At 40.5% G+C, this 13,638-nt stretch overlaps 1 protein-coding gene across 4 annotated transcripts in view; it reads left to right on the top strand.

The window, feature by feature from the left end:
- Positions 1 to 12,583, top strand: part of RALBP1 (ralA binding protein 1) — a 35,508-nt gene extending 22,925 nt beyond the window's left edge. For all 4 annotated transcript variants that reach the window (XM_082499080.1, XM_082499081.1, XM_082499082.1 and 1 more), the window contains exons 3-10: positions 3,578 to 4,036; positions 5,857 to 6,206; positions 7,654 to 7,815; positions 8,280 to 8,411; positions 8,949 to 9,056; positions 9,826 to 9,947; positions 10,363 to 10,486; positions 10,764 to 12,583. In XM_082499080.1, the coding sequence (XP_082355206.1) occupies positions 3,578 to 4,036; positions 5,857 to 6,206; positions 7,654 to 7,815; positions 8,280 to 8,411; positions 8,949 to 9,056; positions 9,826 to 9,947; positions 10,363 to 10,486; positions 10,764 to 11,027 (1,721 nt within the window). In that variant the 3' untranslated portion in view covers positions 11,028 to 12,583. The remainder of the gene's footprint in view (positions 1 to 3,577; positions 4,037 to 5,856; positions 6,207 to 7,653; positions 7,816 to 8,279; positions 8,412 to 8,948; positions 9,057 to 9,825; positions 9,948 to 10,362; positions 10,487 to 10,763) is intronic.
- The last annotated feature ends 1,055 nt before the right edge of the window (positions 12,584 to 13,638 follow it).

The raw sequence follows: 13,638 nt of genomic DNA, 5'->3' as shown, positions 1-13,638 counted from the left end.
GGCTAAACAACCCCAGATCCCTCAGTCGTTCCTCATAAGGTTTGTCCTCCAGACCCTTCACCGGCTTTGTAGCCCTTCTCTGGACACGCTCCAACACCTCAATGTCCTTCTTGTAGTGAGGGGCCCAAAACTGAACACAGTACTCGAGGTGAGGCCTCACCAGTGCCGAGTACAGGGGGATGATTACTTCCCTAGTCCGGCTCACCACACTATTCCTGATGCAGGCCAGGATGGTGTTGGCCTTCTTGGCTGCCTGGGCACACTGCTGGCTCATGCTCAGCCCGCTGTCCACCAACACCCCCAGGTCCTTTTCTGCCGGGCAGCTTTCGAGCCACTCTGCCCCCAGTCTGTAGCGCTGCATGGGGTTGTTGTGACCCAAGTGCAGGACCCGACACTTGGCCTTGTTGAACCTCATACCATTGGCCTCAGCCCATCTATCCAGCCTGTCCAGATCCCTCTGCAGAGCCAATCTACCCTCAAGCAGATCAACACGCCCCCCTAGTTTAGTGTCGTCTGCGAACTTACTGAGGGTGCATTCAATCCCCTCATCCAGATCATTGATAACGATATTAAAGAGAACGGGCCCCAGCACCGATCCCTGGGGGACACATAATGCAACCCTTTGTGTTAACAGTAAATACTATAGCATGAATTTATAGCTTCATTGTGTGAGTGCAGGAGAAGTATTCCCAAGTATGCAGATTGATAGAAACAGTGGTCTCACTGCATAACAAAGCTTTTAAGCCTGTAAGTTAGATTTTTCCAGAGTAACACTGGAAATATTTTTTTATTATTTTTAAAAGAGGTTTTCATAATTTTCAGTAAGATAAGGGCTATACTTGCAGCATCACATTTAAAATAACTGCAGTGAAGGCATGCTTGTGGAAGGTCTAACAAAGCCTGAGCAAGGAACTGGCAGATAGTCCAGTCATTATGCCAGTGGAATTGAAATATTTCTTAGATTAGTACTTTTCTCATATAAGTGCAGGAAAATGTCATTGACGTACGTTAAAGTGATGGGAAAATGCAGACTATTAGTACTAGAAGTCTTGAGGAAACAGTGAACAGAAATGCCAGTTTACCAACAGTAGGTAATACTTATTTCCACATTTTAAATTACCTGATTTGTCAAGTGCTTTTGATAATTTTTCTTCTGTATAAATTTAGGTTGTTTATATTTCAATGTACTGTATCACTGATGAAAGAGATACAATAATTTTATTACCAGAAGTATGGTTAAGAAAATTGGGCTACTCTGAGAAAGATACAAACCCCCTCTTGCTATGGGTGGGAGATTCTCTGTGAATGTGTAATTAGTATATATTTCTAAACTTTGTTGAGTTACGTTACTGAGACAAATTAAAATAAGCTGGCTTTGTATTTAACTTGCTCCTTCATGTCTTCTCATGAAGTCAAGAAATACCAGTTTCAGTAATGTGCTATTGGTGGTGTTACATTACCACAGATCTAGAAAAGCACCAAGGTTTGCGTTGCAACATGGAGTGTTGAGATGTAAGGCAGGTGCTCTGACACCAACCTCCAAGCTTGGGTCCCCTGTGCGCACCCAGAGGACGCGCTGATGCTGTTCCTCATGTCTTGGGGGGGAACGGGGAACTCTCCGCTGTTCTCCTGGGAGCTGTTACAGCTACCCAGCAGGAAAGATGGAGGGCAGATTGTTCTGGGTGTGAACATCTTCTGGTGAAGATCTGGCCTTCTGTTTGGAAATTGTATCTGTGAACCTCATCTTGAAAATCACTGCCAGCCCCATCTCATTCTCACAAAACACAATGGTGATGTGTGCCCCCCCTTTGTCCCCTAGCTGGTGCATCAGCCCTTCTTTCTGTATCAGAGTGAGATTTGAACCCTTAGTTTATGCACTGCAGATTTCCTTACCCATTTCTCATTTTAGTTTACAAAAAGAGTGAATGATGATATAGCCGGTAAACCGGGAGGATGAGACCTGGTTGCTGGTTGTCCTCCAGTTAACATTTGCATTTTTATATTAAAATTCACTTGGACAGGCACAGTGCTACACTCTTGCTCCATCTTCTATGAAAGTGCATGTTTGGTAGTCCTAGTGAAGAGTCCAGGAAGGGAAGGGTGAGCTGGTCAAACAATTGTAATTATTTTATGGCAGTTCTGTGCTTTAATACATTTCTTATATTTATTTGACTTAAAAGTTACCTTCTATGGAACAGCCAAGGAGGCTTCAAAATACAGACAGCTCCTTGAATGTACTGAAATAATGCTGAAAAACTCTGCAGCTTAATATAGTTTACAATTGGAAGAATAAAAGACTGAATATCCCCTGGTTCTTTTGCACAAGATCTTTCACCTGTAAAAAATTACAGTCTATAATCTCGCCCGTCATGCACTCTGCTATAATCTAAGGGGGTAATTTTTCACCACCCAAAAATATTCATGCAGAAAGAGCACTTGGCTGTGGGTGTGCTTCCTCACTCGGGCAGAGGCACTGCCTGTAGGCAGTGGAAGAGCCTCAGAGGCTCTGTATACCGGGGGCTTCACGCTGAAGCGAGAACTTGCTGCCCACTGCCTTGGGGGACCTGGCTGGTGCAAATGTCGTCTTTGAAAAGTAAGCCTGAAACCTGGTCTTATATGGGGTACTGCGTATGTAAAATCACAATTCATTGACTTGGAAGTTGTGTTGGGTTTGGTTGTGGGTTGTTTTTTAGTTGGGGTTTGGTTTTTTTGTTGGGGTTTGTTGTGTGGGTTTTTTTTGTAATCCACCTTTAAAGATTTCCTTGTTCTTGCCTGAAGGATAGGCAGGGCTAGCTGCAGAGGCGTACTTAGTAAAAGCACTGGTGCGCATTTTAGACGGCACTTGGTGTTTTGCTGCTGAAACAGTGTACTCCGCCCATGGACTTGTTTGAAGCTCTCCTATATGCTTTTAAAGGCAAATAGGTAACTTCACTGACAGGTATTGTGCTAGTGTTACTGGAATTGTTTTATTTATCTAGTGGAAAAGTAACTGTGCTTGGGCTCTTTTAAAATTTTTTTTTTGGGGGGGGGGTATTTTATTTGAGGCTGAAACTTTATTAACTTCATGCTTATCTTAAAATTCATAATATTCTGGAAAGGGATTGGGAAGTTAAGTGGCTGAAGTTTAGTTTGTTCTTAATAGAAGTTTGTTAGACTTATGTGTATGTAGTTCCTTAACAGCAACTCTTATACTGTTGATTACAGGAACATAGAGAAGTTGCCAGACAGTTGTTTTTATTTTGCATTTCCTTGACTATTAGATGGGAAGCTAGCCCATAAGATGGACATTGCCATTATGAGTAAGTATATAAAGTATTAATTGTTTAGATCGTTCAGGAGCTGTATGGCTTATCTTTGATGTGATTATGCAACCTTGATTTAATCCTTGTCCCCTTAATTGTGTAACAACTGAAGAAAACCTTCTGAAGAGTCAGGCAGGTGCTATTTTTTAATTCATGTTGCTTCTTCTCTTTCCTCTTTACATATTACTTCTTGTTCTCTCCCTGTTATAATATGTTACCTAGAAACTAAACAGACTTACAGCTGTCCTCTTGCCTTCTTCTCCTTTGCCTAATAGCCGAAGGTTATGCTGCATTTCAAGAGGACAGTTCCGGTGATGAAGCTGAAAGTCCTTCAAAGTTGAAGCGGTCCAAGGGAATACATGTCTTCAAGAAACCCAGCTTTTCCAAAAAAAAGGAAAAGGATTTTAAAATAAAAGAGAAACCCAAAGATGAAAAACACAAGGAAGACAAACATAAGGAAGACAAACATAAAGAGAAGAAGTCAAAAGACTTAACTGCAGCAGATGTTGTAAAACAGTGGAAAGAGAAGAAGAAAAAGAAAAAGCCAATTCAGGAGACAGAGATACCTCAAGTGGATGTTCCAAGTCACAGACCCGTGTTTGGCATTCCTTTGTCTGATGCGGTAGACAGGACCATGATGTATGATGGCATCCGCCTGCCAGCAGTTTTCCGTGAATGTATAGATTATGTAGAGAAGTATGGCATGAAATGCGAAGGCATCTACAGAGTTTCAGGTACTTTGGGCCCACTGACATGAAGGTTCCTAGGTCTTTACTTGCAATTTTCGTATTATTTTACCATTTTCAACACCTAGAGACTGCTTAGAGCTGCATTAATTTCAGTTATCCAGAAGATAATCAGGTAGCTAAAGTTAAGCAAACCTATAAGTTTGAAGTATGAGAAAAGTTGCTGATATGGTCGTACTGCTTAATGGCAGTAAAAACACACTTGTTTTAGTCTTTTGTGATAGGATGGTAATGATGAATAAACTGTTGGTATGGCCAGCCTGTATTTTTTACCTCTGCATTAGAAATGCAACACTAGTTGATTGCAAAAGCAAAGATGAGATACAACCATTTTATTGCTTAAGCTTCCCACTAAGTTGCTTTTTCCAGTTACTTCCGTTGTATGATTTTTTTTCTTAAGACTTCTTTTCTTTGAGCAAATACCCTAATAAGCAGAAAATACAAGTTTCAGTATTTAAGCCTAGCAACAGCAGGCTAATTAACCATGCTAGTTGCGTAACACCAGCTTACATAAATGAAAGATCAGTTTTAGTCACATTAAACTAAACAGTTCCTTTGTTTGTGAACTGCATCTGCGCTGTAACTTGTGTAAGTGCTTCTGTGGGGATGTTTAAGGGAGCAAGAACAAGTGAGAAAAGGAATTTGAGGAAAAGCATTTGAAACAAGCTGCCTACCACTGTAAAACAGTAATCAACGATTTTAAAGGCTTCATTAAGCTGTCTTCATGCTGTCGATCTGCATGGTATTTGGTAGGCGTGCATAAACACCGCAGCAGCTTAAGCAGTTTCTTCGTCTTTCCTATTGGAACATTCTGGTTGCGTGTTTTTTTCAAGACAATGTGTTGGGAATTTTCACAGAAGGAGGTGTGTTTTCTATAAATCATTTTTGATGTTTGTACTTTCTAGGTGTTCTCCAGTGCAATAGCACCCTCTTGTGTGTGACAGATTGTTTAAATTGAGAGCTTAGAGAGACAATTGCAGTGCCTTAACGACCTACCAGCCATTGTGATGACTAACTTAGGCATGAAACTGGGCATATTTTACCTGGTATTTACCATGGGCTGAGTGCACCCAGTTTTTCTTATTGTGTATGAGCCAAGCCGTGGCAGTGCATTAAGTCGGTGTAACTCAAGTGGGTGTTTGAGCTTTAAGAATTAAATATCCCCAGGTTTGGGGAGATTGGAATGTCACTGAGTTACAAAAACACCTTACGGAAAGTCTTGGCTGGCTTGAATAATTATGCGAACACACTTTTATTCCTGCAGTGCCTCAAATCAAGAATCCTGTGCGAGATTCCTCCACTGAGGAGGGCCAGCTGGAAAGCTGGAAACTAAAAAGTGTGGGTTTGGTTTTGACAGAGGAAAGCTGTTATAGGTAGAACTTGTTGCACAATATTTGAGTTGATAACATATTTGCTACTTGGCTTAGGGCTGTATAACTCAACAGCCAGAAAGATGCTGAGTGCAAATACACAATTGATCTTATGTTCCCCTACCCTTCCTCACCCTGTTTTATGTTCCTTGATGCAACGGAATGCTGGTGCCAGTTCTTATTCAGAGCTTTGGCAGTGCTGTCTTTTTGCTTCATAGTAGTAGTCAGTGCTTTTAGAAACAGTGATCAGTGATCATGTAATTTTGACTCATGATTTTAACTTCGTTACATGTGGATAACTTTCGAAAGGTATTCCTCAATTAGCTTAAATTGTAAGGAGAGGTGAAATACGTGCATCTGAAAAAAAAAAGTTTAAATATAACTATTATACATTTACAGTTGAAGATTTCTCTTAATTCTCGATCTAAATATTTTAAGGCATAAAATCAAAAGTTGATGAGCTAAAAGCAGCCTATGATCGAGAAGAATCTCCCAACCTGGAAGAATATGAGCCCAATACGGTAGCCAGCTTGCTGAAACAGTACCTACGAGAACTGCCTGAAAATTTGCTTACCAAAGAGCTAATGCCCCGCTTTGAAGATGCTTGTGGAAAGAGCACAGAAGCTGAGAAAGTTCAGGAGTGCCAGAGGTTGCTGAAAGAGTTGCCAGAGTGTAACCATCTCCTGATTTCTTGGCTGATTGTGCATATGGACCATGTTATTGCAAAGGAACTGGAAACAAAAATGAACATCCAGAATATTTCTATAGTGCTCAGCCCTACTGTCCAGGTATGTGTACCACACAGTAAGCCTTAGAGCAGAACTTCAGCCCAAGAAAGACTTCTTTGTAGGAATTCTCTCGCAGGCGGGAATTGCGTATTGTCTGATACAGTTAAGCTAAATTACATCTTCCCTTTGTACCTCAGGAATCTAAAATGCTGGAAAAGGGGGAACAAAAGATGTTCTGAATGTGAGCTTGCATGCTATGTGTCTGGTATTTGGGTTATTATGAGAGCATTACAAAGGCTGCTGTCAGGGTTTTAATTCTGTTGTGAACAAATTAATTTAACGTTGAATTCGTCCAATAATTCATGCATTTCTGTGGGCTTCTGATTCAATGATAGTTCAGTGAAGACTATATTGTTGCCTAATTTTAATATCAAGGCAATGAACCCTGTGTCCTGCAAATAGACCTTCCTGGTGCAGTAATGCCTTGGGTATAATGGCTTTGGTGTCTGCAGTCACATGGCTGGAAAAAAGAACTGACTTAGTTTTCCAGTAAGATTTTGTGGTTTCTGGATTGGTTAGTTAATTCCTTAATAAACATTTTGGAAATATTTAATTTAAATACAGCTCAGAATTAATGCTGTGCATAATGGAAACGTGGCATTATTGGGTGTGCGTCTTCTAGAAGAAAACCCACACTTAAGAAAAGTTTGGCTTTATAATTAAGAGTCTAGGTGGAGGCCCAGTAGCAAAAGGGCTGGGTATTATTCTTGGCTATTTTGCTGTGCCAGACACTTTCTAGCTAACAAAAGTAACAATTAATGTAAAACAAAACAGGCCCAATCATGTTTTGTTGTTAAGTAGATTTTTAGCAAGTAAAATGCAGGTAGTGACTGAACTCTGAACTTTCTTCCAGGATATTTTTTTTTTTTTATTTTAATGAAAGATATATTATCAAAATAAATATTTGTTTCTGTCTCATGTTGAAGCAAGGAATAATACAGTAGCACCTCCTTTCAAATTACTTTTTCTACAATATTAAATCATCTGAGAGAGAAGTTGTAGAAAATAGTTACAGCTTAGGGGAGGAGAGAGAAGGTAGCCAGCAACCAGACATAGTGCAGGATGGTTCGTGTTCCCTCTTGCCTATTGCTATCACTAACTACCTTGACATGAGTAAAAGAAAGATTTAATACATTTCTATATCTACCAGTGATGGAAATAATTGTGGTAGGTTAAGGCATGTGAAAATTCTGAGTTTAGCATGAAAATGCCTCAGATACACAGGTAAGAGAAACAGAGAAGTGATTGCTTGAGGTCAGCACTGGGTTGTTTAAAGTATCGTTTTTAATTCAGATTTTAATCTCTTTGGACAAGCTAACACAACTACGACTCACAGACAGGCATCCTAAAGGCTGTTCTGTTTCCAGAGAAAGATTCTATGCTTTGCAGATAACGATGATGTGAATAAATCAGCTTAACCAATATTTTGTGTGTCCTTTCTTTGCAGATCAGCAACCGTGTCCTGTATGTATTTTTTACACATGTCCAAGAGTTCTTTGGGAATGTGACCCTCAAGCAGGCCACAAAACCTCTTCGCTGGTCAAATATGGCGACAATGCCAGCACTTCCAGAAACACAAGAAAGCATCAAAGAAGAAATCAGGCGACAGGTTGGCAGTTAGTTTAGTGTTTTTCTGTTTATCTTTTTCCTGGCTTTTATACATTCAGTAGTAAACTCTCATAAGCTTGTAACATACTCTTTGTCTTGTCAGTGGAGATCACCGGAAAGAGATTGGTGATATTCTTCCCATTTCATGTGTGGAAAGTTGTTACTAGTTGTTCTTGTGACGATTATAGCCATATCTTTTGTGAATTGCTTTGCTGTGTAGTTCAATACTTTTATGGTGGGAGGAAGGTTAGGAGAACATGTTAAAGAGTGTGTTTTTTTTTAATACTGCTCTTCAGCTACTTCTAGATCGTGTGCTGAATGTCTGTTAACACGTTGTTGGTCGACATGTCAAGCATTGAAAACCAGAACTCCAAGCCTGTTGCCACGAAGCCAAAAAGATTTTTCTTTTCAGTCTGCCCTGCTATGATATATTAAAGACATGAATTTCTTTGGCAATATTTCTAGGAGTTCCTACTGAACTGTTTACACAGAGACTTGCAGGCAGGGATAAAAGACTTGTCCAAAGAAGAGAGACTCTGGGAGGTGCAAAGAATTTTAACAGCTCTTAAGAGGAAACTACGAGAAGCAAAGAGACAGGTGGGTAACTTTTCTATTTATTGGCCAAACTTCTAAATCACAGATCCCTAATTTGTGACAATGCAGAGGCATGCTTTTTACTGCAGATTTCTTTTACTGCACCATCTCTTTACTGCGGATTCTTTCATCTTAACTTGACACGGCTGAGGAGCAATTTCATTTTCTGGCTAGCTGGCTCTCCCTAGGGACAGCAAGATCTTCACACTCCTTCACAGAGTTCACAAAAAAAAATATGTATGATTAGAAACTTGGTGTTTGACACAACATGTATTCATTACAAAACAGTGTGTCCTGGAGTACCAAGAGGAATTACTAGAAGACTTTAGGTTAACAAGCTTCAGAAGCTTTTTTTTTTTTTTTTTTTTTTAAACTGTTATGTCTCCCAGAGAAGGGACAGACACCTTGCGGAAAACTTTCAAGGCAACTGGGATGGTGATTCTAAATTTGAAAAATAATATCTTCAAAAAAGTCTTTTTTACAGTAAATGGAGTGAGTAGGGAAGCTGTCCTTTTAAAAGTTGTTCTCTTTCTCTGGCAGGAGTGTGAAACAAAGATTGCACAAGAAATTGCTAGCCTTTCAAAGGAGGATGTCTCCAAAGAAGAAATGAATGAGAACGAAGAAGTTATAAATATTCTGCTCGCACAGGTAGATGGCAGGCTGTTTGTCTGCTGCTATCTTCTTGTTCTGCATCTTTCAGAAATATTAAACGCTCTTTTGTTCCTTCTTGTGCAATGGGAGATTGAAGGCTGAAAGGGGTCTCTCTGTCCATTCAAATACAAGGCTTTGTGTTAATGGTAAATAAAGTAGGGGAGGAATGCTGACTGCAGGAGTGAACCCAAAGCTGAGCAGACTCTTGTTAACAGCAGAAAGGAAGGAGACACCGTGCAACAACACAAAAAGTAGCCTTTGTTGTTAATGTACTTAGAAAGCACTTCCAAATCTAACCAATTTTAATACCGTTAACTACTTTCCTGCTGATCAAAGGAAGTGAGGCAACTGTTTTGGCTTTTTTGCCTTCCTTTGCTTCCCACGATAGCTTTGATCTTCTCTCCACTGTACTTTCCTCCTTGTATTCATCTTCAAAGACGTATTCTGTAATTCATCTTTTCTAGTTATTTTTCTGGTTAGCCAGAGCTTTCCCCTGTGATTTAAGGAAATAGGCAGCCAAGCATGCCAGAATTTGGTGCATCATCTCCACAACTATTCAGTACAGCGATCGTCGTGAGGATTCAGAACAGACGTTGTTGGTTTTGAACATACATTTGCTTTGAGGTCTTGATGAATCAGAGTTCAAAGCAGGCATGCTAACCGCTTCTGCTGAAAGTATTTCAGAGGACAGCATCATCTTGTACTTATCGTGTGTTCCTGTAGAACATAAAGTCAAGGCTTTAAGTGAACTAATTGATCATTGCAGGAGAACGAGATTTTAACAGAACAAGAAGAACTGCTGGCCATGGAGCAGTTTCTGCGGAGACAGATTGCCTCGGAGAAGGAAGAAATAGATCGTCTTCGAGCAGAAATAGCTGAAATACAAAGGTAAAAGGGAGACTGCTTCCATCAGAGCCCCCGCCAGGCGAGCACTCTTTGATTAAAAGTACATATATGCTCTTCTGAAATAATACTCTAAACTACACTTAAAAGCTCAGCCGACGACCATCACATTTGAAAGCCATCTCTTTTTATTGAAAGCTCAGTGACTTTGGACCTTTCAGGATATTTTCTGTTAGTATAACAATGGAATTGTGATCTAACGGAAACCGGACCCTGTGCACTAAAAAAATCCCCCTTGGAAATCACTGGTTTATTAAATTAAGCTTTGAAAGGAAATTCTGATTTTGTTTTTAAAACCATTGCAGATTAATCAGTGGATGTAAGTTAACTCTCTTACGCTGCTATAGTTCTGGCAGACTCAAGGAAGTGTTTAAATTGGAGTTTGTCATTGGTCTTTCAGTCGCCAGCAGCATGGCCGAAGCGAAACCGAGGAATATTCTTCCGAAAGTGAAAGTGAGAGTGAAGATGAGGAGGAACTGCAGGTCATTCTGGAAGATTTGCAGAGGCAGAATGAGGAACTGGAGGTAAGACTTGAGTCTTGGTATTAATTGGTACTCTTCTCTGCACTTACTTGATTTAGTCTGTGCGGAGATGTTTGCCTGTGCACAAACTGGTAGTTTTGCCTCTATTTCACCTCGGCATGTAACCCACGTGCTCTGTTTTTAAATCACTATTGGGCGCAAGTCCACGTTGCTGTCTGGGTTAACGGCAAAGCTTCATCGTGCGATACTAAATGGCTCCCCTGGCTACAGCACTTCTTTGTGAGAAGGAGCCCTGACATTTGTTTTCCTTACTTAAAAGATAAAGAACAACCACCTGAACCAAGCAATTCACGAGGAGCGAGAGGCCATCATAGAACTGCGAGTGCAGCTTCGACTACTGCAGCGAGCTAAATCAGAGCAGCAGGTGCAGGAAGAAGAGGAGCCAGAAAAACGTGGGGGTGTTCCTCAGCAGCAAAGAGACACTGTCCTGGAGACAAAAGCAGCCAAAGAGCAGCCAAAAGCAAGCAAGGAGCAGCAAGTCAAGCCATCACCGAGTAAAGACAGGAAAGAAACTCCAATTTGATCCGGCTCCTTGAATATGCATAAAATCAACTGAACTGTGCAAATTACTGTAATTTGAGTCAAACTGCACAAATTATTGCTGGCTGTGTACATTCTGTAAAGAAACTTTTAAGCCCTGGAGACTTTTGTCTCTAGTACTTGTGGCTTCTACTCATCAGACTCAGGTGAGTTTGGAGAGGCCAGAAGAGTTTTCCAGTTAGTATCAGATTATTTCAAGACTGGTTTCCTTCAGGTGATTTAAAATAATTCAGTAACAGTTTTATTTTAAACCAAAATCATTATTTACATGCATTGGAGCAAAATTGGAAGATCTCATTTTCAGTAATAAACAAAAACCCACCCACACTTACTAATGATTTACCCTGTGAATCTGTTCATCCTCATTCACCATTATCTCTGCTTATTAACCTAGTCACTTCTTGCTTGTGCCTTTGATACCTTTCTGATGCAGATTATATACAAGGGAGCTTTAAATTTATTCTGGGTTGGCTGAAAAGGTGGGAGACTGTGGGGTATCGTGTTTACCTAACATGCCCTTAAGCTTCATTTTTGTTCTGAGATGTACTGAATAAATGTAAAAACTTGAGAGATGTTATTTATGTCCCTGTATGACGGAAACGTTCATGTCTTTTAGCGATGTAGGTAACCCATTTGCTCATTTATAAACCACCGCCATCAGAGCTGTTTAAGACAGGCCCTGTTAGCACTGCTGCCATATAGCCAAGAGCTTTTTTTTCTTTGCCTATTTTAAATGTTTCAGTCCCTGGGAGGAAGCCACTGAGGGATGCTTTAGGCAGGGCTGAGGGTGGGTTGTGTCACCCAAACTAGACCTGCCTGCCTAAGCAATACAGCAGCATTTCCCTCTGCGGGAATGCAAGTCATTTGTGCTTGCCAAGAACGACACCAAGGGGAGGCATGGGGGGGTTCAGCAACAGCCTCTTTTTTTTTTGGCGGGGGGGCTGTTTAAAAAAAACACCAACCACCAACCACCTGGGACTTGCTTTTGGTTTGGCAGTTCTACTGTTGAAAGCCTCCAGCCACGCTGGCAGTTAAGGGCCATTTAATGTTTCAGGTACACTCATGGGACTCATCCATCAATCCATATATAGACAGCAAACTCCACAGAGTGCATATAGGCTATCTTATTTTTTAATCTGTATATTTATTTTCAGCACCTGTTGGATGTGGTTGTATTCTTTCTCTATTGCACTGTTGTGAATCATTGGCCATGATTTGATTTTGTACAAATAATGCTTTGATATGTTATAGAAAACAGCATAGTATTTTTTTAAAATTTGGAAAAAAGTTTATAAACAGAAAATGTGGTCAGATGACAAATGTAAACTAAAGCATTCTCCCTTGCCTTCGTTACATACATTTTATATTTGCTGGCAATATTTAAACCTTTTTTTTTTTTTGTTTAATTCACATTAATTCCTATTGAATTGTCGTGGATTTTTCTAATGTTCTTCAGACAAATCTCTTAATATTGGTTAACTTTTATTTTGTTAGGATTGTATTTATCAAGCAAATAAATTCAACAGCCATTTGAAAGTAGCTTCTAATTTATCTACTTCATAATATATACATATTTCACATTCACTTTGGGGGTGTTGGTCAGCAGCTGGCTGAATATGAGCTGGCAGTGTGCCCAGGTGGCCAAGGCAGCCCATAGCATCCTGGCCTGTATCAGGAATAGTGTGGCCAGCAGGACTAGGGAAGAGATTGTCCTTCTGTACTCAGCACTGGTGAGGCCACACTTTGAGCACTGTGTTCAGTTTTGGGCCCCTCACCACAAGAAAGACATTGAGAATGTGTCCAGAGAAGGGCAATGAAGCTGGTGAGGGGTCTGGAGAACAAGTCCTGTGAGGAGCAGCTGAGGGAACTGGGGTTGTTTAGCCTGGAGGAAAGGAGGCTGAGAGGAGACCTTCTTGCTCTCTACAACTACCTGAAAGGAGGTGGTAGCCAGGTGGGGGTTGGTCACTCCTCCCAAGTGACAGGTGATAGGATGAGAGGAAACAGCCTCAAGTTGTTCCAGGGGAGGTTTAGGATGGATATTAAAAAAAATTTCTTTGCAGAAGGGGTCGTCAAGCATTTGCACAGGCTGCCCAGGGAAGTGGTTGGGTCACCATCCCTAGAGGTATTTAAAAGATGGGTATACGTGATGCTGAGGGACATGGTTCAGTGGTGGACAGGGTAGTGTTAGGTTAATGGTTGGACTTGATCTTAAGGGTCTCTTCCAACCCAGAGAATTCTATGACTCTATGATAATGCATAATATCTTTTTCTAATGCAAATGATAGTTACTGTTCTTAGATAGCTGCCAGCAGTTGAGAAGTTTATACGAAAAATGAATTCAAGCCTTTCAGCTAGCTCGCCTCTGAAAGACCACTGTCTAAAATTGAATGGCCATAGAAAGCCTCCATAACTCAGCTGAAGTTCAAGTGTAATTTGATCAAATTAAAGATCTTTGAACCTTTGCTTCTCTATTACTACTAGAGATTTCAGCTGTGAAGGTAAAAAACATTCTATATATTCACATCATGACTTCCAACCCATGCCCACTGTTCTTCCTCCTGCAGCCTTACACAGCCCTTGAAGTGTGTCACCAC

The sequence above is a fragment of the Vanellus vanellus genome, assembly GCF_965231255.1.
Source record: "Vanellus vanellus genome assembly, chromosome: 2".
In the NCBI taxonomy this organism is placed as follows: domain Eukaryota; kingdom Metazoa; phylum Chordata; class Aves; order Charadriiformes; family Charadriidae; genus Vanellus; species Vanellus vanellus.
The sequence above is the reverse complement of the archived record's forward strand: the minus strand, read 5'-3'. Positions and strand labels throughout refer to the sequence as shown.